Source organism: Eimeria maxima, genomic scaffold (assembly GCF_000499605.1).
Source record: "Eimeria maxima Weybridge genomic scaffold, Emw_scaff114, whole genome shotgun sequence".
In the NCBI taxonomy this organism is placed as follows: domain Eukaryota; phylum Apicomplexa; class Conoidasida; order Eucoccidiorida; family Eimeriidae; genus Eimeria; species Eimeria maxima.
This window is the reverse complement of record NW_013564160.1, coordinates 36,037-58,781: the sequence shown is the minus strand read 5'-3', so window position 1 is coordinate 58,781 and position 22,745 is coordinate 36,037. Positions and strand designations below refer to the sequence as shown.

At 52.4% G+C, this 22,745-nt stretch overlaps 4 protein-coding genes across 4 annotated transcripts; 3 read left to right on the top strand and 1 right to left on the bottom strand.

The window, feature by feature from the left end:
• Positions 1–117: 117 nt before the first annotated feature.
• On the top strand, positions 118–675 carry EMWEY_00014650 (hypothetical protein; the record flags this gene model as incomplete). Its single annotated transcript, XM_013479443.1, has 2 exons — positions 118–265; positions 419–675. 2 exons carry the CDS (start codon positions 118–120, stop codon positions 673–675), a joined length of 405 nt encoding a protein of 134 aa, XP_013334897.1.
• Positions 676–1,994: 1,319 nt separating this feature from the next.
• EMWEY_00014640 (hypothetical protein, conserved) lies at positions 1,995–3,233 on the bottom strand (the record flags this gene model as incomplete). Its single annotated transcript, XM_013479442.1, has 1 exon — positions 1,995–3,233. The coding sequence occupies one exon, from the start codon at positions 3,231–3,233 to the stop codon at positions 1,995–1,997; it is 1,239 nt and encodes a 412-aa protein (XP_013334896.1).
• An 871-nt stretch (positions 3,234–4,104) lies between these two features.
• On the top strand, positions 4,105–15,938 carry EMWEY_00014630 (hypothetical protein, conserved; the record flags this gene model as incomplete). Its single annotated transcript, XM_013479441.1, has 14 exons — positions 4,105–4,296; positions 4,469–5,722; positions 5,917–7,427; positions 7,530–9,238; positions 9,437–10,743; positions 11,079–11,295; positions 11,546–11,763; positions 11,929–12,279; positions 12,657–12,938; positions 13,207–13,313; positions 13,553–13,837; positions 14,033–14,414; positions 14,551–15,162; positions 15,309–15,938. 14 exons carry the CDS (start codon positions 4,105–4,107, stop codon positions 15,936–15,938), a joined length of 9,057 nt encoding a protein of 3,018 aa, XP_013334895.1.
• Positions 15,939–16,949: 1,011 nt separating this feature from the next.
• Positions 16,950–18,269, top strand: EMWEY_00014620 (hypothetical protein, conserved; the record flags this gene model as incomplete). The annotated part of the gene is made up of 3 exons (XM_013479440.1): positions 16,950–17,651; positions 17,806–17,949; positions 18,204–18,269. The coding sequence occupies 3 exons, from the start codon at positions 16,950–16,952 to the stop codon at positions 18,267–18,269; spliced, it is 912 nt and encodes a 303-aa protein (XP_013334894.1).
• Between the last annotated feature and the right edge of the window lie 4,476 nt (positions 18,270–22,745).

Genomic DNA, 22,745 nt, shown 5'->3' with positions numbered 1-22,745 from the left:
TATATATATATATATATATATATATATATATATATGTGTGTGTGTTCTTGCATGCATTTGCCCTGCTCGCCGTCATAGTTGTTGCTTTCTCCCGCCCATGAACAGTACGCTCGGTTTATGCGCCTGCGGAACGGCTTCACGCTACATGGGGTCCCCTACGTGGTAATTGTGCACGGCTCGGGAGATAAGACGGTCCCTCTGGACGACTCCATCCGCCTTCTTGAAACGGCAGATGGGCCGGGTCGCAGCCGTCTAGAAGTCATAAGTAAGTTGTATACGCAATCCCTGATAGGGAGTGGGCGTTCGGCCCTTGTAGAAGTGGCCTTAGCGGGAGAGTTAGGGAAACAGCTGTTTGGACTCCGTGGCTAGGGAGCAAGGAAAGGGACGGCAGCCGTTGAGCTTGTTTTTTTGCGAGCAGATGACTCACATGCGCTTAAGTCTATAAAGCCGGAGGAGTTGCGTCAGTGGGTTGAGGAAGTGTTCACGCAGGGTAAGCAACAAGTACGGCTTCTTGCAGATTCCGGCTCGAAAAATGTGGATCCATCGTTATATGAGTGGGGAGATCAGGAGACAGACGCAGGGAAGGCAGCGAAACTAGAACACGAAATGGGAGACGAGGATTCTAGCAGAGGAACTAGTGCCACGCAGGAGCCAACAGGAACGGGCAGCGTCTAAGAAAATAGATATAGGGTAAGTGCACTTCTGTGCATGATTATATGCGTAAAGCCGTGGCTGTTTGTTAGTGGACCCAAAGCCCCAGGAAACTGCACATCACAGAGGACAATGATGAGGGCAATTTCTTGTCCCTGATGACAGTGCGCAGATTGGTCGGTCCTGCTACGGTTAAATGGCTGGATTCATTGGCTCGTGTTTGATTTTTGTCTGTAGCATTGCAGCGCCGGAACTAGACGGTTACGGAGGAAACTGCTGGCATATCCAACCAGAATCTGCTGCGGGGTGCTATGAACAAGCAAATGACCACGACAGTGTGCAGCATTGGGGAGCACAGACAGGTTCCTGCGAGTCGGCTCTGCATAGTTGAGCAGCGGAAGGCTTATAATACGGATTCACGTACTACTGAGTTAACGACAGGCCAGGAGAGGACACCTTCGTTGTGCGGCCTCTGTGGTGTGTTCGCCCCTCCATCTTGCCATATCCTGTCGGATGAATGTAAATTTGAAGCCACTTGATGGCCAACGAGAGGATCGGATCAGTGCTGGTACGTGCCGTTACACCAGCTCGCATCTCTCATCAGAAGCAACGGCCGCTTGCCAGCAGGACGCAAAGCAGATTTGAGAGCAGTGCTGCGACAATAGGCGTTCCCCCAGGGTATTCGTTAGTCATGGATGGAAAAGGGTGAGGGGGGCTCATCGCGCGCTGCTCTGCAAGATAGCGATATTCATGAAACATAGGTTTCTGAAGAATACCAGGCGGTGTTCGTATCTTCAGGTAGATAAAACGTCTTGTTTGACCTAAACGTGTGTATGCAGGGCTTTTCCGCATTAGGGTAGGTAGCTGTAGAGGGATAATTAAGTAGGATACGATACAGAAGGCTCCAATGACTGTGGAACACTGCGGACGAGGGACCGCTTGAATTAATAATTAACGCAGCTCATAAGCGCTTCTGCGGAGGAACGAGGTTCGAACTGTCAGCCCCGTACACCCAATACACTGCCACAAAATAGATGTAAATAGATGGTACAGGGCCGGCGTAGGAAGCACTGTATGATAGGAGGCAGGGAGAGCCAGTTGGCCGCGTGGTACAATAGATGGGAAGGTGACGGTTTACATGAGGAATGGCCAACGACAACGAGACAAAGCTTGCCGTTCGCCGCTAACACAACCAGATTCGCCATTGGTTCGGCTCTAGATTGCAGCGGAAGTCTCTAAAAGATGGAAGCGAACCAATATGGCGCTTCACTGTAGCACGCCTGCTGCTGAGGTCAGCGCGGTACAGATGCTACAATCCTTCCTGCTGTGTAGTTCGTCGAGTGTCAAGCTGCTAGTTTGCAGTCATTACCTCTATGCCGCATGCGTTGCTGCAGGGATACTAAGTGCTGCAGCGTTTCTCTCGTGGTTTCACCTACCCGTAGCAACCTAGTGGAGCTGCTGCGGCCCCAATGCCCTAAGACCGACAGAGCCAGGGCAACTGCTTCAGCCGTACACACTCCTCCACTCGCTGCCACACTGGCAGGGGGAGTTCGTATCGCCCCGTACGCTCCCGACACGCGGAGCGCCTGTGCACGGTACGTGCTACTGCTGCTGCCACAGGATGCAGCACCATCAGCGTTGGCAATAGCTGCAACAGTACCACCACCAACACCAGGGCGAACACTGGCATGGTTTGGCGGGTTTACGCCTTCCCGAATGGGTATATGCACGGCGGGGAGTTGCTGTAGCCATGGTGAGGCTCCGAACATCTCTTTAGCCTCCTTCCATGTGCCATCTATAGCTACGAGGGTCACAGGGAGGCGAACGGGCAACGACCCAGCACCTAGAGCAAGGGAGGACTCTGTAGGGAAGAGCAGCAACATCTTGCTTGTGTCGCACGCCGCAGCGCCGTCGCGCGTAGAGAGGTGCTGCTGCTTATGCTCCGGCTCCGTCTGCTTTGGTTGGTGGGCGTGGTGCTGGTGGTACTGAGAGCCTTCCACTGCGCCTTCAATATTCCAGTCGTCCATTCCAACCTTCTCCAGTACCTCCCTCCCTGCAGTACTTGCTGGAAAGCCATGGGTAGGCCCTTCTGCAAGTCTACCCACTGCTTTTGCCTTTCCCTCCTGTTCCTCTCCCTTGCTTCCCCGCTTTTGCTGCTGCTCGGCAGCGAACGGGCAGCAACCGGGTCGCCTGTGGGGCCAAATTTCTACGCCCTTGACTAGCCTTTGCAGAACACTTACAGAGCCATTCTTCCTCTTCATTTCAAGCGGGTGCATGAATATAAGGACTCTGTTCACTATGGAGCAAACTTCAGGTTCAGAAAGACTTAACTCGCGCCCCTGTATGACGCTACAGTAACACACTGAACAGGGGCGGTCGCACCCTGAGCACATGCGACGACGCGTCGTGCGCTGCAGCTGCTGCGGCTGCTGTTGCTCCTCCTTTCGTCTTTTCCCATTTTGCTCATGATGGGGTTGCTCCGGATTGTGCTGTTGCTCCGGTGGCTCGTGCTGCATTTGCTCATGCTGCTGCTGCTGCTGCCGCTGCTGCTGCTGTTCCTGCGACTGCAGAATGTCGTCCATAATGACGTCTGAGGTACTGCAATCTCCGCAGAATTGTGCTTCACCTGGTTCTTTTTCTCGTTTCCCTTTTCCTGACTCTTCCCGAGACAGCCCTTTGGCACTTGAACAACAGCACTCCTTGGAGCCCGTTACATGCCTGCTTACAGCACCAACAAGGGACATTTCCCGGTCCCCTCTACCGAGTCCCCTACTATGTTATTGTCGAAATGCAGAGCTCAGACAAACTTCAATGGAAGGCGAGGAACCACTGCTACAGTTCGTCCTAGAGCGGGGGCGAAGTAGGCGTACTCCGTCATCCTATGAATAAAGCCTACAGCACGTATCCAGCACAAAAATATACTGCGGAGGCCTGCTGAAGCATGCAGAGAACAATATTCGTCCTACGAGGCAGTCTGTTGCCATGAACTGTCACGTCGGTAGTCCCCTCTGGGAGTCTCGGCCGAGGCCAAGTGGTTGTTATAAAGTTTAACACTGTACTCGAAGGCAACCTCTGGGTACGCTTAAAATATATCGGGCATATGAGGCCACTGAAACGCTAGGTAGGAAGTGCTCCCGTGTGGGGCTGCATGCTTTCGGCAGCGGTCAACCACACTGCCGCTGTAGTTTGCAACAGACACGGGAGAACAATTCCCTCAAATGCCACCTTTTTTATGGCTTTGGACAAAACAGCAGTGTAGAGAAAAAGGGCAGAAAACGGGGGGAGGCGATGAGCCGTCGTGTTGCCGTCTCAGGCCAAATCGACACAGACAACGCTGGTTCTGATCAGCGAAATGCATGAGGCAAAACAAAACTGAGAGCTGCAGGGTGAATCCTTGGTGTTTTTCATTCTATGGGGATATTTGTGTAGAAAGGTGGCTTAAAGTGTCTCAAGATGGGCCAGGAGCAGCCGGTGGCAGCAACAGGAGCTGCTGCCACACCGAACAGCGGCAGCAACCTTGAGCAGAAACATGCAGAGTACGAGCAAACAGCTCTCCGCCTCAGCCTGTGTAGCGATGAGTCTTTAGCGGTTGTGCTGAGGAAGCTGCTGCCGCGTGCAGTGATGGAGCTGATGACATGCCCGCCGGTCTCCCTGCCCAAGGCAAGCAGCAGAAAGCGCAGAAGCAGGAGCAGGTGCAGGCTCAGCATTAGGCGCAGCATAAGACCCAGCAGTCGCCGAAATACAAGTAATTGGACAAACGGTAAGGCGTTGTGCATTGCGGAGAGGGCGACCTCCTAGTGTATGTGCATGCGATCAGGTCATTGGAATTGTGAACAGCTGCCTCCGTCGTGTTAAGGAGTCCCAGGAGATTCCTGTGCCTGCAGAGGAACTGCTGTACCTTCTAGCTGCAGCAGAGCGACAGCAGCGTACGGGGGAGAAGCAGCAACTACTGGAGCAACAACTGGCGCAACTACAGCTCCCACCCATTCGACCTAGCAACTTGTCGGTGGTTAGAGGCATCGTCCCCCTGTTCGTCTCCATCGTGATACCTCGCAGAGATGCCCAGAACCTTTGTTCTCTTGGCCTGCTCCTGCTGCAGAAGTATGACGAGTGGGCCACCGCCAACTACCCCAAAATGCTGCTGCTCCTGTTGGAATGTCTCACAAAGCCTCAGGTCCTACAGATGCTGAAGCACACCTGCAACAATCCAGCTGGAATGAGCGTTTTAGAGGCATTCGCTGCAGTAAAGACGGAGGTCCTGGTTCCTAACACCGCTGCTGCCACCAGCAGCAGCAGCAGCAAGTTACCCTGCTGCAGCAAGCCGTCTCCTCCCTTACTTGCGGCCCTGCAGGCGATGTGCGAGCTGATGCTGCTTGGGGGGGACTTCGGAGCAGCAGCGGTGACGGAAGAGCCGCTGCAGAAGCAGCAGCTACAGCAGAAGGCGGAGCAAGTTGCACGAGGAATTGACTGGACGGCATTTCACCGATGGGAGAAGCTACGGAGCCAAAATGCTCGCCGAGGAAAGATCGGTGCTTTTGTCCGGTGTTCCTTCGTCGACGTACTGGGGTCGCAGCAAACAGATTCTGCACTCATAGGAGAAACAGCTTCAACAACACCTGCAACAACGTCAGAGCCAGGGAGGGGCCTTCCGGTCGATACTGTCAAGCTGTGGGAAAACTGTTGCAGACTCTCAAGGCAAGAGTTAGTGCTTCAGCAGACACGTGCAGTGCAGCTGTTGACAAAAGTTGCTAGTGCTGTTCCTGTTGCAGACGAGAAAGTAGCAGCAGCAGCATTTGCTGCTGCTGCTCCTAACGCAACTGGTACTTCGCTTGGGGATCCAGAGGCAGGGAATTACGCTCAAAGGTTGGGAAATGTAGCGAATGCAGCACAAAGAACAGTGCCAACAGCACTAGCAACTGGAGCAGCCGTGGAGACAGCAATAGTACCAGAACGAGGCGAGAAAATGGTTTTGCCTCCAGTCGTACTTGGGCCAATCATCTTGGGAAGCTGCGTCCCTTTTGCTTCGATCTCCGACCCGTGCACCGCTTCGCTGACTCGGCTTGCGACTGTGGTAACTGGTGCTGCTGGGTTGGCTACTGGGAACACTGCTGCCGCTCTCCCTGTCAATGCTGGGGTTATTGCTGCTGTCAACTGGTATTCGTAGTTGCTGCTGCGTGAATGGATATCAGAAGCAAGACACTGGCTGCATCAACCTTATCATCCGCTTCCAAGCTCGCGTTTGTGGTTGCAGATGTCTGTATGCAGAGTAACACGGAAGACGAGCTGCTGATTCAGTTGCTGTTTGACTTGGTTCTCCTCCGCCCACTGCGGCAGCTGCAACAACTGCTGAGGCTGCCGTTTTTGCTTGGTCAAACAAGCCTTCGCACTCAAGATTCTCGGGGCCCACTGCCCAGTAAGGTGCAGCAGAAGCTGCTGCAGCAATTGTGCAAAAGCAGGGCTGCTGCAGAGAGGCGGTTTTGCTTTGCCGTGCTGCAACTGCAGTGGGAGGCCCTGGGCTTGTTGCAACAGACATTGCAGTGGGGGATCGGCCCTGGGCAGCCTACTGCCCGCGTTAGCGCTGCTCTGTCTCTTCTACAGTGGTGCTTGCGGCTGCAGCGCTGGTTTTGCTGTGACGTGCATGCAGTTGATGCTGCAGCTGCAACGGGTGATGCGCCTTCCACAGATGCACCGCAGCAGCATTCGTTGCAACAAAGGGTGCTCTGCCCCTCCGGGGCTCGTGTAAGCTGCTTGCTTTTGGATTTCTTCTCCCGGGCACTCGAACAGCTGCTTCTAGTAGCTGTACCTCCGGCGTCAGAGCTTGTTGCTTCTGATTTCCTGGGGCCATATACGGCCTTCGCTGCTTCTTCCGATGGGAGGAACCGCAACGCTTTCACCGGGGCCCAGCAAGTGCTGCAGCAATTCATGCAGTGCTCAGCTGCTGTTTTTGCTGCCGATGCTGTCTTGTCTCCTGATCTCGTATACCAAATTAGCCTAGGCACAATACCTCCTACGCTTCGTCCAAGCACTGCAGCAGAGCTGCTGCTGCAGCCGGCCACCCGTGAGCTCCTGCCTCTTCTCCTGGACGCGATATCCACTGCCTGCCGCGTTTTTCCATATTCTCCCATTCTTAACGACACCAACGGCAGCAGCCCATGTTGCAACGGGACATGTTCGCTTGTGTGTGAAGTGGAAGACGACGTGTCGTGGAGTGAATCATTTGGTATGACAGTGACAGAACGGATGCTGCAGCTGATGCAGCAGCTGCTACTGCTACTGCCTCGTGCTATTGAGGCTGATGCACAGCAGAAGGGGGCAAAGGTGCAGTCACAAAAACGGCGCGCGGCGTCTGCTGCTCTGTCGCTCAGCGGGACCTTGGACAACCCTACCACACCTTCGGCCATGCAGGCGCTGCGCAGCTGCGGTGACTGGCTGGCGATGCGATTAGGTTCTCTTAGACAGACTCTGCAGCACCAGAATCAATTGCAGCAGCAGCAGCAACAACATGTGGCTCTGCGGAGGCTGCAACACCAGCACGATTATCTCGAGGAACAGCTAATAACACTCCTGGACTGGACGGTGGCTAGATGGCTCAATCCCCCAGAAATTGCAGCAGTTTTGCACGCATCCCAATCGAAGAAAACTGAGTTCACTGAGCCACTTGTTGAGGCGAGTCAAAGCGAATCCCCAGTTAGTTCTGCAGCATCACAACAGCTTCTGCTCCAAGAAGCCTTGCGGTTGGCCGCGAAGGCATTCCCCACCAGCCACCCTGCCCACAGGTGAGCGACACCGCAACCAGCAGCAAGACCACCAGCAGTAGTACCACTATGAAGGGGCTAAAGTGAGGGGCATGTTCTTGTGTTTCTGTGCCACTGATTCAGCTTTTACTGCATGGTGTGCTTAACTTTGGATACCTCTAGTATCAGCAGTGGCCGCGGCAGTAGCAACACGTCGAAGGAGGCTTCTGTGGCTGAGACGGCAGCGGGTCTTTTGAAACAGTGTGAACGCCAGGAACTGCCGTCTTTCGCTGCATTGCTGCATTTTTCGCTTCCTCGCCTTGATTCAAACAGGGCCAGAGCTGTTAGTTTTGAAGGGGCAGTCTCGCAGCTACACGCTGCTCACTTATCCATAAAACCCCGCGATGCACAGCAGCAGCTAGCTGCAGCAGTCAACTCATCACCAGAAGAAGCAGCAGAGAGGCTGCTACCTCTCGCAACTCGGCTTGCGGAGCTACTGCATGGTGACCTCCGGATAAGTGCGTGCGAGCGCCGTCAGAGGACGAATCAGCTTTTTAAAGAAGATTCTGGAGCAGATGCAGCCAGTGGATCTACGGCAGCTGCGGCTCCCGAAGCAAACTTACCCACAAAGAAGCTGCGTCTTACCTCAAAAGAAGCACTGGAAGTTGCTGGAGGGGCGTCAGGACTTTGTGCAGAAGATATGCGCTTATTTTCTGTCCTGCTCCTACCGCTGCTAGTGGCTAGGCATGCCGATGAGGCATCCAACGCTTCAATGAGGTGCACCTTTTGCCGGTGTTGGATGGCGTTGTTGAGGTGGCAGCAACAGCAGCAGCAGTGCGGAGGGCAAGGTGCATCCCTCTTGCCTTTGCTCTCCCTGCAAATTCCGTTGCTAGTATCTTCAGTTTTGTTTTCACCACTGAGTAGTTCCTTCACCTCTGCTTCCTTTGATGCTGACCCAGAACCAGAGAAGAAGCGCAGACCGCTCCGATTTACAGTCCAGCAGTCACAAGAAGATGCGCGAAGGGCTGCAGCGGATTTAGTGCTTTTTGTTGCAGCTGGATTGCAAGAGCAGCAGCAACATCAAGAAAAAGAGCCGAAGGAGTTCCAACTATCAGGGCAGGACCTCCTCCTTGCAGCATTCCTCCCTTTCCTCTCAGGGTCTGCCTTCGATGCGCAGCAGCTGCTGGAGCCTACGACCTTTTTTGCAGGACCGTCCTTGCACCACCAGCAGCAAACGCCGCCTAATGACGCGTTGTATCTACAGCTAAAGGAAGCGGTGAATCAGCATCAGGAACTGTCGTTGCACACTCAAGAGCAACAGAAACAGCAGACTCAGCGTCTGCCAACACCGGGAGAGCTAGCAGGGAGCCTGGTTGCCTTGGGTTCCGCTTTTGCTACTGGAAAGAAAGCCAGGAGCAGTAGTGGCGGCAGAGACCCATCTAAGGAGCTTACCCTGCAGGCAATCGCTTCTGTGCTGAAGCACTTTTGCTTCTGGGCCGCTACGTACTGTGGAGAGGACTGTGTACAAGGGTCATTTCCGCTGCAGGAAAAGAATCAGCATGGAATGACTGCTTTTGCAGCTTACGCCCAGCCGTGGGGGGATTCCCTTTTGCTGTGCAGCCTAGAGGCACTGTCGCGAGCCCTGGGGGGTCACTGGCAGTCTGTGCTAGTTGCGATACTTTCTCTGGACGAAGGGAAGCAGCACGCGCAGGACAGTCAGGGAGCGGAGGAGCAGAACGGAAACAGAGACGTCGCCGCAATTGAGTCCTTGCTGTCCCTTTTAACTACCATCTCCAAGGCTAGTCTTAGCCGATGCGCCGTTCCGGAAACTGGGTCCCTGCTGCCTGCTGCAAGTGCGTTGCACCCTAGCTTCTAGCCTGTCTTATGGACGGTTCAGCGTACTGCTATTGAGCCGTCAACTTGTCGGGGTTGTGTTTGCCATGCTGCTCATGCTGCGGTGCTGTGTGATCCAGATACCTCCCAACGAAACGGTCTGCTGCTACTCCACTCCTCTCTGCAGTCAGTTGCTTCCTTGGCAAGTCTCTGCGCAGCGCAAGCTTGCAAGTCCTGCAGCAGCAGCAGCAAGCGTGCCGCGTGGACAGGGCCATACCACCGAGCTGTCAGATGCCTGTTGGAAACAGCACATCTGGCTGCACCACCGCTCCGCTCCGCCTCTGCCCTTGCTGTGGTGCGGTTTGTGCTGGATTTACACCGCATGCGCTCTGCACTAGCTGCAGAAACAGTAGCCGCAGAGACAGAAATGCAGCATCTGGCGGAGGAGACAGCGATATCTGGGGAAATTAAGCAGGTGTTGAGGTTGTTCGTACAGCTGGTGCAGCTTCAACAGATGGATGCAGCGTCAGACGGAAAGAAAGTCTCAGCAGGAGAGGAGGAGCAAGCTGAAGCAGCAGCGCTTGACGCTGCAGCAGATTCCGCTGCAGCAAACGGCATCAATGGAGACCTCGCCCGGCTAGTCTTCGCCTCACCGAATTTACAAGTTTCTTTGTGGCAAAGGGTTTCCAGCTCTGCGGTATGCTGGCTTGCAGCACTCTTGCTACATGCAAAGCATTTGCCGGAAGTGTCTACTATGCTGCTTCAGTTCCAGCGAGTTTTTCTGTCGAGAGTAGGGGATGCCGATGCGTTTGTGGGCCACTGTGCATGGCGGGGACTAAGCCGGTGCCTGCTTGCTGCTTCTCTGTCAAAGACATCCGCATCAGCAGTGACATCGAAGGGCGCTGAAGGAACAACGGCGCAGAAAGCTACGGAGACGACTGCAGTGGCAAATACCGGGTCAAACGAAAGATCACTCACGATGCGGGATATGCTGCTTCATGAGCTGTCTCTCCACGTGGGCTCTCGCATTTCAACTGGCCCTAGTGAACAGGCACTAAAGATGCAGGGCTTTTCTTTACAGCGCCAGCAGCAGCAGAAAGATAACAGCAGAGACGAATCAAATGGTTCTTCATGTGCCACTTCAGGTGGACTGCAAGATAAGGACGGCGGAATGACAAGGCTGAAGTTGCTTCGACAACTCCTACAGGTAGCAAAAGATATTGGACACACGGCAGCTGTGTATGCACTGCTTGACCAGCCCCTCCCGCCTCTGTTTGTGGAGCCCTTATGCGTTGCTGCCTGCGACGTCTCCACTCCTTGCTTCTGCCTACCGGCTCTTAGACAGCAACTTCTACGCGTTCCCCACCGCAACGTAGAAACTGTTGCGTCGGCTGAGTCTGCTACACCTACTGTGGGCACTGAAACATCCGCAATATCGGAAAGTGTAGAACCCGGGGATGAGACAGTGAAGGGAGCTGCAACCACAGCAACGGAAGAGCTGGAAACGTTGGTGGTGGAGGCCCAGGTCGCAGCCCTGAGATTTTGTTGTCCCTTGTCCCTCGTTTTCGGCCTCTCCGTCTACTCCTGGCACTCAGTGGCGCCGCTTAGGCAAGCAGCAGAAATGCTTTCACAGGCAAGCAACCAGTAGATGGGACATTACAGAACCCATGTCGAAACCCTCCAACGGGGACAGGCACAGAACAGCAAGACAGATGCGGCGAAGGTTCGCAAGGCCATCAACGGACACCATGGATAATTACTCCATTATCGGTAGCAGCAGTGATTAGGTCGCTCCCCTGATTGTAGCTTTACCCTGCCTATCCTGTGCTGTTTCTCGTTCTGACCTTGTGCCTTTTTCAGTCGGTCTACGGCATCTCCTCTTTCGCCGATCTCGTCGGCTCTGGAAATGGTCTCACCATGTTCGTCTCTGCATTGAAACAGCAGAAGCACGCGAAACAGAAGGTGCAGCTATCCACATGGCAGCACATCGTACAGCAAGTTGTCAAGCGCCTTCAAAGCCCCAATCAGCTCCTCAGAGAAGCCGCATGCAAGGCGGGAGCAGACGTCCTGAAGAGGGGTGCGTCGCCCCGATTCCACCTCGTTACCACCATAGCTTGCGTATTGCACCTGTGTACATTGCTGCCCTCTCTTTGTATTTAATCCCACGTTTATCTATCATTGAACGCCTCAAGCATCTCATGGAGCGTTAGGTTTTGCTCTCCATTTGACTTGGGGTCCTTGCTGCTGCTGGGTGTGTCAGTGATGTCGCGCTGTCAGCAGCTTCGAAAGCTTTTCCTTTTTCTCTGCTTCGACCTATACCTTATCAGGCCATGACTGGGGCGAGGTAGAGCCGTTCTTTGCAGACCTATGGCTCTCCGGCGCTCGCTGTCTAGATGATGTCGTTGACGAAGTAAGGGCTGCAGCGGCGGCCTTAGGGCGGACCCTCAAGGCCCTCACAGTGGAGCTCTGCCGCGAGGGGCCCCCACTCGTGGCCTCAGTCTCCCTGCTTCAGAAGATATGTGAACTTCATGGAGGAAACAAAGAGGTATCATTCACACAACCGTTGAAGCACGATATTGGCGCGTCTCCGGCATCTCTCTGCATGTGTCATTGTCTTGCGTATCCTCGTGCAACAACAGCGCCGCAGACGTCCAGCTGTGTCTTTCACCGGTGTTCTTGTCCTTTTGTTTTCTTGAAAATTTTGCTGCAGCTTCGTATCCTCTGCTTAGACGTTCTCGGAGACAGCGTCTCCAACTACATCGCATCGAAGAGGCTCAAGCAATCCAGAGAAACCGTCAAGGTAGACGAGGAGACCCACGCCAGACCGGTCATTGATGGCACCTCCACCACCACCAGCGACAGCAGTAGCAGCAGCAACAAAGACTGGTTGGTCCCTTTGGTGTTGTTTCTTATTGAAGGCTTGGCGGCCTTTGAGCCTCGTGCCTTCTCTTTTCACCAGTTTCACGCTGAGAGACTGCACGGGGTCTCGCAGACAGACTTCGAGAAAACCAGAGTGTCTCTTTCACAAACGGGCAGGGCAGCCCAAATACTTAAAGATATTGTGAGGCCCCTCGACACTACTTGCTGCGCTTTCGCTTTCTGTATGTACTGATCCCGCTGTATTCTCTCCTCTCCCTTGGACTTCGCATCAGGGGATTAGTCACTGTTCCCTCTTTCATTCGGCTTCTTCACTCGTATATCTGCTTTCCTGCTTGCTGTTGGCGTGGCTTGAATTTGGCCTCCGCCTGGCTTTTGTTTTTCTACGTTCGTCAGGATTATGTCACCTCCTGTTGTCGAACTGGGCAATCTGCATATCGCGTGACTTATTACATGTGTTTTTGCTCTGTTACCAGTGCAGGAGTAGTAACTGTCGAGTGAGTGTGTTGCTGGTGTACATCTGGAGATGCTGCTGCCTTTTTTTCTCCTGCTGCTGTTCAGGCTCGGCACATGGACCTGAACGCCGTGGGGCCTTTGGTACAACCCTTGGTGCACAAGCTACGAGCCAGTGTTGGAGTGGCGAGTCGTTGCGGTGTTTGTTTTTTCGTCTGTTGGTTGTTTGACGAGTGGGGCAGTAAAATACCCGAGGTGGCCATACACTCAAAGCGACTGCTAAAGGCTTTTGCCCGCAGTCTTCTGGACCCTTCACCAACTGTGAGAGGGGCTGCAATCGAAGCGTTTTCTGTTGTCTGCAAGTTTGCTAGCCCACAGGCAATGCAAGAGGTAATGTTTCTGCCCCCGCTTGGAGGCCCTTGAGTATCATTTAACGAAACCCACCAACCGTTATCTTAGTCCGGCCTTTTGCATTTTAGCCTGTCGGTATTGGTGTCCATCTGTCGTTTCTTGTCGTATTTACCACTGCTCTTGTGTTCACTGTTTGTCGTGGTATAGCAGGCATCTTACGCATATGCTTGGTTGGCGACGTACGTTTGCGTCTGGCTTGCGTTCGAAGTGCTTTTTTTTATTATTGTCTGTTATGACGCCTGCATAGGTGCTAGAGAAGCAGCTACTGCAGCTGCCAGCGCCTGAATGCATCAACCCCCAGGAAAGAGAGGAAACGCAGCTCGCTGTGGGAAGTGCCCTTCTGCATGTCTCCAGGTACGGCTTTTGTGTATCCAAATATGTTTGACTTTGCCTTTTCAAGCCCCCCGCCCCCTCTAGTCCCCCGATCCCCCTGTCTGTTTTTTTTTATACGCATTTCACCGGCATCCTCCAGTTGATCATGATTCTTTTTAAGCATTCCAGTCTCCCTGCACCCAATCTCTTGATTCTGTCATTGTAGCCGTCTCTTCTGTAGGCGTGTGTGCTTGTACTATTGCTTCCCTCTGGCTGTACAGGCGAGCCAGTGAGCTGTTTAATGAAGAACTGAAGGGAACCATTGGAGCCATGGCTTTTTGTCTACGCCATAGCAGTATTTCGGGTGTTTCCGAGATTTATAGGGATCTCTGGATGGAAGTTGCTGGATCGGACGCCTTTGGAATACCACGCTACCTTTGTCCTATTAAGGCAAAACTGCAGGAGCAGCTCGCACTTTCTGTACGGGAAGAGAGACTCACCGCTGCGCGTGCTGTTTCAACCATAGCAGCCCACGTCGCCTCCATCTGGAGAGACGGAATTCCTTCGTACGTACACCCAAGCCCTATACTACTTAGTGCCTTTGCATGAAGAAATCGATAACAAAACAGGAGGCTGGTTGTTTTGATCAGATAATGCTTCGAGGTGTCTCTGCGCAATTTTTCTCTCTCCTGGATGCTTGGTCGTAGTGCTTGCTATAACTATTGTGCTGTGTCTTACTTCGCTGTGTGCTGCGTCCCCAGAGAATTTACAGATCTCCAAGAAGTGTCTGTTATCAGGGATCTGCAAGAGGCCGTCACGGGACGTGTGCTGCAGGGCCAGGCGTCCTTTAAGGGTGCAGCACCTCTATATATTGCAGCTCTAGATGCAAGCGCTGCGCTTGACGGGATGCTTTGGCTCCAGGGAGAGTGTGGATCTACTGCACCGGGAAAACAGCATGGAGCCGAGTCCAGATCGCCAGATGCAGCAAACAGAAGCGGTGCTACCGTCGCTAAGCGTCTGCTACGGTTACATGCTAGCGACAAACTGGCAGTAGTGGTGCACATCCCCTCGTGGCTGCAGTTACTACCTCCCGCAACTCGGGCTTCCCAGCCGTTTGATGAGCTCCTGTCCCTGGTTCACTATGTATGCCTTGAACCGCATCCCCTGCACTGCTTTTTTAGGAGTGTGCAGTGAAGGCTCACTTTGTGGTCGTAGGGCTTTAAGCACCTGGTTGTGGGGCTGCGTGCGGAGGTTGTAGGTTTTGCAAAGGGTGGATCAGGGGTTCCCTGATGAAAACGAGTCGGGAGAAGAGGGTGGCCTGGAGAAAGGGAATGCTATGCAACAGTGGAGTACAAGTTTTACCAGCAACAGACAACTGAACTCCCGCGATGAAACTGCGCTTCGAGCAGGCATGTTGGCGCTGCTGCGCCTTATGGGGACTGATATTTGCCTAAGGCTTGGTGTCGATAGCGAGCCGAAAGCAACAGAGGGAACAGGTAATGAAATTTTCCGGCGCGATAAATCGAGTCTTGACTTCGGATACGTTGTAATGCTGGTCTTGCTGCTGTGGCTGCTATTGTTGCTACTAAAGTATGTGTGTGTGTGTGTGTGTGTGTGTGTAAATTTTGCGGTTGACAAAATTTTGGATTCCCTAGAACTGGAAGAGACAGATATTGCATGTCTGCCGGTTGCTTCGTGGATCACCTTGCCAGCCAACGAAGAAGGCAAAGGTGTCGCAGCCTTTACTGCGTGGAAGCGCAAAGGCAGCGATAGCTGCAGCAGTGGCAACAGTCGCACCAGCAGCAGTGGACATGCCGGTATAGAGGAATTTTTGGATTTGTTCGTCAAGTATCAACTGACGTCCGTACAGCTCAAAGCTGACCTGTTACAGGTTCGGATATACCCGTTGTTGTTCATCTGTGCTATTTCCAAAGAGTGGTTGGCGCATTCACCCTTGCTGCTGCTGGTGTTGCTGTAGGCATGGGAAAGACATCAGCAGCTGCCTGGTGTCTTCTTTTTGTCTGTTGCGGTGAACAGAGGCTTTCGGATCTGCTTAGACTTCTGACCAGCCTGTCTGTTTGCCTTTGCGCCGTTGCGGAGCCTCGCAAGTGGTGGGCTGTCTTCAGTCGTCTGGCAGAGCAGCTCAGTCAGCGAAAGTACCCAAGGCTCAGACTCGCTGCAGCAAACACTGCAGCAGACCTCGTGCGGCACTACATACACGTTGGTTCGATTCGTACCAAACAACATGAAGACCAGTTACATAAGCAGAAGAAGGAAGGAGTAGCAGAGGAAGATGCAGCTTTGACAGCTAGCGCACGCATCGAAGGTGGCGACACTGAACTACACCGCAACTTTCGCCTCCCTGTTGGTGATTCGCTGACGGTATCAAGGTGCCTAGCAGCTGTAGAATCAGGAATAACAGGACCACTGCAGGCAGCTTCTGCCGGCAGCCAGGGGACCTGGTCAGTGTTTTCCCTGTGCGTATCCCAGCCTTCACAGAACGAGCAGCAGCAGCAGGAAGAGGACAGCTTGAGCGAGATGGGAGGTCGAGTCCAGGAGATGCAGAGGCATCTTCGCCTCCGTCTTAGCGAAGCCCAGGAGAGAGAACAAGCCTGCTGCAGAATGTCTAGCAACGGTACAGCCACCAACCCTGAGTTGCCCCGTTGAGAAAATTGGGTCCTGCAGAAGTCTTCTCTGAGGTTTTGAAAGGGCCAGCCAGAAGCGCACTGAAAGCCTCCTCAAAAGTATTTTGTGCTCCCTTAGACAGCACGTTGTTTACGGGGTTCAACTCGCCTGAATGGATGTTAGTCCATTTACTTTTGTAGAAACCAGCTAAGTCGTTAACAATTGAGGATTGCATTGAACGTGATCTGCTTGACAGTAGCTTGGCATCCTTATGTTGAAGCTCTCACGACAGCCTGTGCTGCGGCCTAGCCAATGCTGGGCAGCTGTTGATGGGTGGGTGACGTGTTTGACGCCACGCGATGCCAAAAGTGATGGATGTTAGCGGAACTTCTTGCACATATTTAGAGTAGAGTCTTCTCCTTTTAGAGGGAGTATCTGGCCTTGGCAGTTGCTGTGACGAGATTTGGGTAGGCCACATACAGTGTTGTCCAGCATGTTTTTTTCCATATGTACACTGTCTGACGTGGGATACATTTAGTAGATCGGAAAAGACATTTAGGAGCTGAAGAAAAGCTAACGGCATCCAGGAACGCGGCTGCATGCCGGGCGCAATGCGGTGGTTCAGTGGTCTGGCCCGACGGTGCGTAGATGTTTTGCTGCATCTAGGCAACGAAGTAGTATCGTTGTTGAGCTAAATTCTAGATTGTTCAGTTTGTTGTCAAAAATAAGGATACAGCACACATATTTAAGGGTGAGGAATGACTATATTTCTGCCTTCACACCCTACCCACCATCAGCAAATCATTTGGCCGGTAGTTGCAGTCCTTGTTCAGACTCCTACTGGAAAACACGAATTTGACTTCCCTCTGGCTGGATGAACGTCTTTCACAGTATATCTCTCTCAGGGGGGTAAGGTGCGTACGTCTAGCGACGGACACCGTTGGCGAGCAATCGTGCGGGTCACTGTGCGCTAGGTATGACAAACACCCTTGGAGTCTGCTTACCCCTCTCTTTTTGCGCTTGTAACTGTCCAGCATGACAACTTTTTCTACCATGTCGAGATTCAGGAAGGTGGCCGCTATTGCAGTTTTTGTATCCATGGCTTACGCAGCCTCGGTCTTTGCAGTGACTGTGCGGCCAGTAAGCGTTGCTCGAAGTCACTGGGACCAACTGGAGGCGTTTCCAGAGTCGTTTGGTCTGAGAGGCTCAGCCACAGCAGCACGAAGAGTGGAAGCAGCTTCACAGAAAGCGGAGGAGGCCAACACCGGAGGGTCACAGACCCAGGAACTTTACGGGCACGAAGATAGCGACTGGGATGATTGGAGCGTGTCGTTTGTAGAGGGGCGGCTGCTTGAATCCTCTCTTTTGGAGAAGAATTCAATGGGAAGCTCCACTAGCTGCTCTGTTTCGTTCTCGGACGGCTATTCTGTGTCTCCTGTAGTGGAAGTTAAGGGAGGAGGAACAGGGCATAACACCGCTACAGCTGTATTCGTTGACGAAAGCGCTCGGTATTGGCTGCATGGGTGGCAAAAGGGGATTCGCGTTCCGTCAAGCTTTCGCTTTGGAACGGAGGGGACAGACGGAGACTACGCCGATATCCATCCTCCAGTGGACACAGGAAGGCACACTTACACAGTTGTACTCTACAAAGGGTCTTTGGAACCTGGTCCACTCCTATCATCTCTACAAGGAACTGCTTGGAGTCATAGAAAACGAGCTGTGGGATCGTTACTTGCCATTGTGGATGACTTTAGAGTTCGAAACGAAGGAATGCCTGTGGAGGAACTGTGCAGGTGCTCAGTACTCGTTTCTCATGAAGACATTGCCCAATAGAAGTCAATTAAAAGCGGCGGAATATGTACTTAAACTTTAGTCCTTTGTGTTCAATTTTGCATCATTTCCTGCTTAGGTGGCGCCGCACCAGGAGCGGTTGCATAACAGTGAGGCTGGGAATGCGCAAGAGGACTACCTCAAATTATTGGTTTTTCGACTGGCCAGAAAGCTTTTCTGGCTGCCAACAGTTACTCGATTAAAACCACCATCAACGGTGAAGGTAAAAAATACCGTTGGTCCAAGGTGCAGCTTCCGATATTGCTCAGGCCGTAGTGTTTTTCCTGAGAGGCATTAAAGAGTCCCTTCCATGGATGCACACTGCATTTTCTATTCGCTTACCTATAAGCATTCTGGCCGCCTCGTATTTTCTGAAATTATGAGAGAGCTGACCACGATACTGTGAAATGTGGCCTTGACCCGTCTTTGACAGTGAAGGCCTCATTGCATGATATTTGACTACATATGCGATGACAGATGGATCAAGGAGCGCTCATAAAACTGTGCTCCATGCAGGGCTTGAACAGCCTTATGGGGGTGTAATGGTGATTTCAATATAGCGGCAGTACACGAATGCCGTAGAAGCTCTAGGCTTCGTATACAACAGAATAGCAACAAATGTTTCATTGGTTCCTGAACAGGTACAGTGGAATATCCGCTGCCGAAGCATGTCCAGGAGAGCACCTCCCTGCTTCTAGCGGCCCCTGGGTTATGATGAACCCCGCTGCCGCCAAGACGGGGGTCCTGGTTGTCGTACTGTGGCTTGCCGATCTACTTGCGCAGATTAGCAACCGAGGTTCGACTAGGGGTTTTACAGCTGTGTAAAGCAGTATATCCCATGCATCTAAACGGCGTCTAGATAAACTTGCTGGTGGGGTTCTAGTCTTACCTTGCGGCATGAGTTGTAGGAAGGAACGCTGCATCTGAAGACTATGGTCTAAGGGGTGGTTGGGCGGCCGGGGATGTGTTGTTGAGTTGAGCTACCCCTTTTTGTAAGGCGGATTAAGATAGCGTTCTGGCACGATTCAGACCAGGCAGATATTTGCTGTCTTTCTTCTTCCTGCTTTGCCATTCCTGTGCGTTGCGCTCCACAGCGCGCCACGAAAGTAACAGCCAAGAAAATCCTTCAGTCCAACGATTATATAAGGACTCAGCCTAGTGAAGTTAAGTGCGTGTTTGTGGTGATGAATCATTGGAGTTGACGACGCTTTGCTTAAGGAACGCTAAGACATTAGACCTTGGTTTGACAGTCCACCTCTAATGCCTTGCAACCTTGGCGCAGTGTTCGCTGCTGCAATTAAACTCTTACTGCTCGCGAGACAGTTGCGTTCCTCTAGTAGAATGCCCTCTAGATTACACTACCAGAGGAATGTAATGGTGCCTTCCGTTGCCGAAGTGGTGCAGAAATTGTTCAGAGCTACACGAACCCCACTTGGCGCCACCTGCGCTTAATTTTCAAACACGAGGGGAGCTTACCCTCACAACTAAGTGATTGTCGAGAACTTCAATAAACCCCATGTGGCCGTCTTCTACTCAGAGCCACTTATGATCCATATTTCGATACTACCGCAGACTATGCAGTGGAGTGCCCTGCTGTGCGGTGAGGTTGCTTGTTTGCACCTGCTTCTGGGGGATGAAATGCGGTGCTACAAAGCGTAAAGCGGATCCATAAATATAAGTTGGGGCCTATTGTCAACTGCAATAAAATCAAAGCAATAAAATCAAAATACATGGGGTGGGATTTCCATAGTGCAACTGGCCCCTCTCTCCAGGCCAAAAACGGCCTGGGCGCAGATGGTCAAGTTCCTGAAATTGTAGGAGGTGAGGCGGCCTGCGGCTAGTTGCAACCAACCGTGCGTCAACTAACGGTGCAGGGCAGCCGCAGAAGCAAGCACGAGCAAGCGCTCGCGATTGTATGCAATAACGCCGTTGGCAAGTGCTTGCTTGCCATTTCTTTAATGGGGCCGGGTAAGAATTCTTCTGCCCACTTCAGACAGACTTGTTAACTCCGCAGACAATATGCTACATTGTCTAAGCTCTCGCAGCACCAGGTGTTCGAATCGATGCTATCGGTCCTCTAGAGAAACTGGGAGTACAAGTCCGCTGGTTTTCGGGAAGTCTCATCTCAAGTATCGGCTCCATTGCAGCTCGCAAAACTCCCCTCTGATGATCGAGTACGCGCGCTACACAGTACAAGCAAGACACTCCATATGCAAGCACAACAACGCCCCTTTGCATCCACTAAATGTGAACAAGATTTTTGGACATTTAGCTGGTACATAATCTCCACCCTGCTTTCAGGGTGGCGATTATGTCAATGAGGAATTCTCGACAGTTCAACTAACTGCTTTAAGTTAGTTGAACTGTCGAGAATTCCTCATAGACGAGGCTACAGTTGCATTAAGACGGAGAATACCGCCGCTAACAAATCACTTTAGGGCAACTCTTGTCTGGATCTTCGGGTTTACATCTACTCATTAAATGTTATTACTAGTTGTGGCCACAAGAAGTGTGTGCGTGAAGAACACAGGAGAATCCCGGGGCTGCTCAAGCCGTGGATGGCCTGCAGTTGTACGCATAGGTAGACCGGAAGAAGCGTTGACTGCATGACAATGTTGGCGTTACATCTAAATCATTACAGGGTCTTTATTTACCAAATCATGGCGGTAGCGTTAAAGAATAAGTGCAACGAATAATTTCAATGTTTTTCTCTCTGATTCATTTCCACCTATGCTGTCGCCGCATGCAGTCCTGTTGAGCGCTCTTCCGGGCGACGTTGGATTTTCGGTCGTTCCTAAGACAGTTTGTTAGCTTAAATTGAATTCGGATGTTAATCGCCGTTTCCAATCCTTAGGTTGGTTTCAGTCAGAGTCAGCAACACTCCGCCAGAACCCTTCCAGGGACCTTTTTTCCCGCTTCCAGGATGACTCACTGGGGCGGAGGAAGCAGCGCAGCTGCGATGTTTCTCCGTCTAAGCTGTCCGCGATTTTACTTTTCTCCGGCGCCTCTTCAGTCTATCTCCCCAACAGACCCAAATTTTTGCCCTTCAGGGGCAGACAGCGGCACCAAGAGACCATGGCAGGGAATGGACATGCGGAAAATATACTCCCACAAATTTGTCAGTCACAGGGTAACTCGTGTTCCGATGACTTCAGGTAAACCATAGTAGCTAATAAGAGGTGACCAAAGTTCAGCTTACCAGCGCTTGCGGTGTTTGCGCCGGTTGGTCGGGCACGCCCCCTCGTGACTTTCTGGTGCGCATGTGGCCCTCATTTGTTTCCAGGTTACCAGTACTTAAGTTTTACAACTCCCTCTATTTATGCGCCGAACCACGAGGATATTGCCGTTTTCTTCGACACAGAAAACTGGTACAGAGAATACACCGCCCGTCAGATTTTAAAGGCTGCATGGCCGCAGTTACGTTTTCTACTGATGGCGGTGGCATCTATCGCTGCGCCATGCCTCCCCATTCTCCTATTTATATTCTACATGAACAGATTTGAGCCGATGGAGCAGACGATGGACCGAGACGAGTACTGGAAGAACTTCAGGTCCTGATTGCTACACTCCGGCGGAACACCCGGTTTTCCTCCATTGCGGTTGCCAGCCCATCCGTACAGAGCAGATGTAACCGGAAAGTGCACATATTCTCACTTTCACATTTTTTTACAACGCATAACCACATTTCGTGATATTCACAAGCCACTGCTGCATTCAGAGGAATACATGTTATCGGCTTAGTGCTGGTGTTGGTTGCACAGGTGGCACTATTTTGGGCCTGAACTGGATCACCACGCGTACGCCCAATACTTGGAGGCTCGCCGGGCAAAGAAGTGGAGAGGAGTTGACGTGAACCCTGAAGACTATATCCCGGAACAATACAAAGGCCAGTAGCGAAGGCAAAGACATCCTGTGATTCTTTTGGCTCGATGAGCTTCACATAATATTTTCCGCAGTTTCCGTTTTGGTGGTGCCTCGGGCCTGCACATGTATGCATACGTGGGTACATGCACACGAACGCATCATGCGGGGGACAGCCGGGGAGCTTTCTCGAGTTATTCCTGGCATACTCCTCTAGTGACTGGCAGGGTAGATAACAACAGTACAGTCAAAATAATTAACGCGACCTTCTTCCGGCTACAGAGCGCGGTCATCTTTTGTTGTTGCAAAGATAGACGGAAACATATGCAGACAACGGCAGACACCAAGAGCGGAAACGGAAGAGACATAGACGGAGGGAGGCACAGAGACACAGGCGGCAGGTGAAAGCGAGGTGTAACATACGACAGAATAACAAGGGTGTGTGCAGAATCGAGAGATCGTATTACTACGTTGCAGTTCTTTATTCAGGCGAAATCTGCCTCAACTCGCCAGTCCACTACTAGCTTAAATATGAGGTACTCCTGTTGGGTGAAATATAATTAGGCCCGTGTACACTGTGATCAGGATGTCTGGTACGTTATGCTGGCTCTCAAAAACTGAAGAAAAAACAGGACGAATATTAGAGAAACGACGCATAGGGCATCAGTATGTCATGTGCGAACCACCATAGCACACTTCGCTGCAAGTCCTGCCTTTCTCGTTCCTGCTGCAACACAGCAGCAGCATTGAGAGCCCTTTTCTCCCGATGCGCACGTCCCCTCCCAGCTGCAGAGGCAAGAGCAGTACCTCCCTCTGTGCTTCCTCCACCACTGTACTGCACGCACGGGGGGTCCTGCACTGCAGCGCGGGCGAACGAATGGCGGGATGGTACAGTCCCTGTTTTGACTAAAGGTACTGCAGCTGCACCTCTATTTCTGTGGTTGCGTGCTCTTCGGTGCCTTGCAGTGTGCGGGCTGAGCACCACCCCATCCGCTGCATGTAGGAAACGCGTCGCCGGTGAAGTTTGTCTGCTTCCTGCGTGCAGCCGTTCGCGTTCGTCCACGGTGAACGGGGCAGAAGGGTAAATGACACAAAAACTGGGGGCAGAGGTGCAGCGCCGGAGTTGTCGCGTTCCCCTGCTCACCCGACACCTCAGGC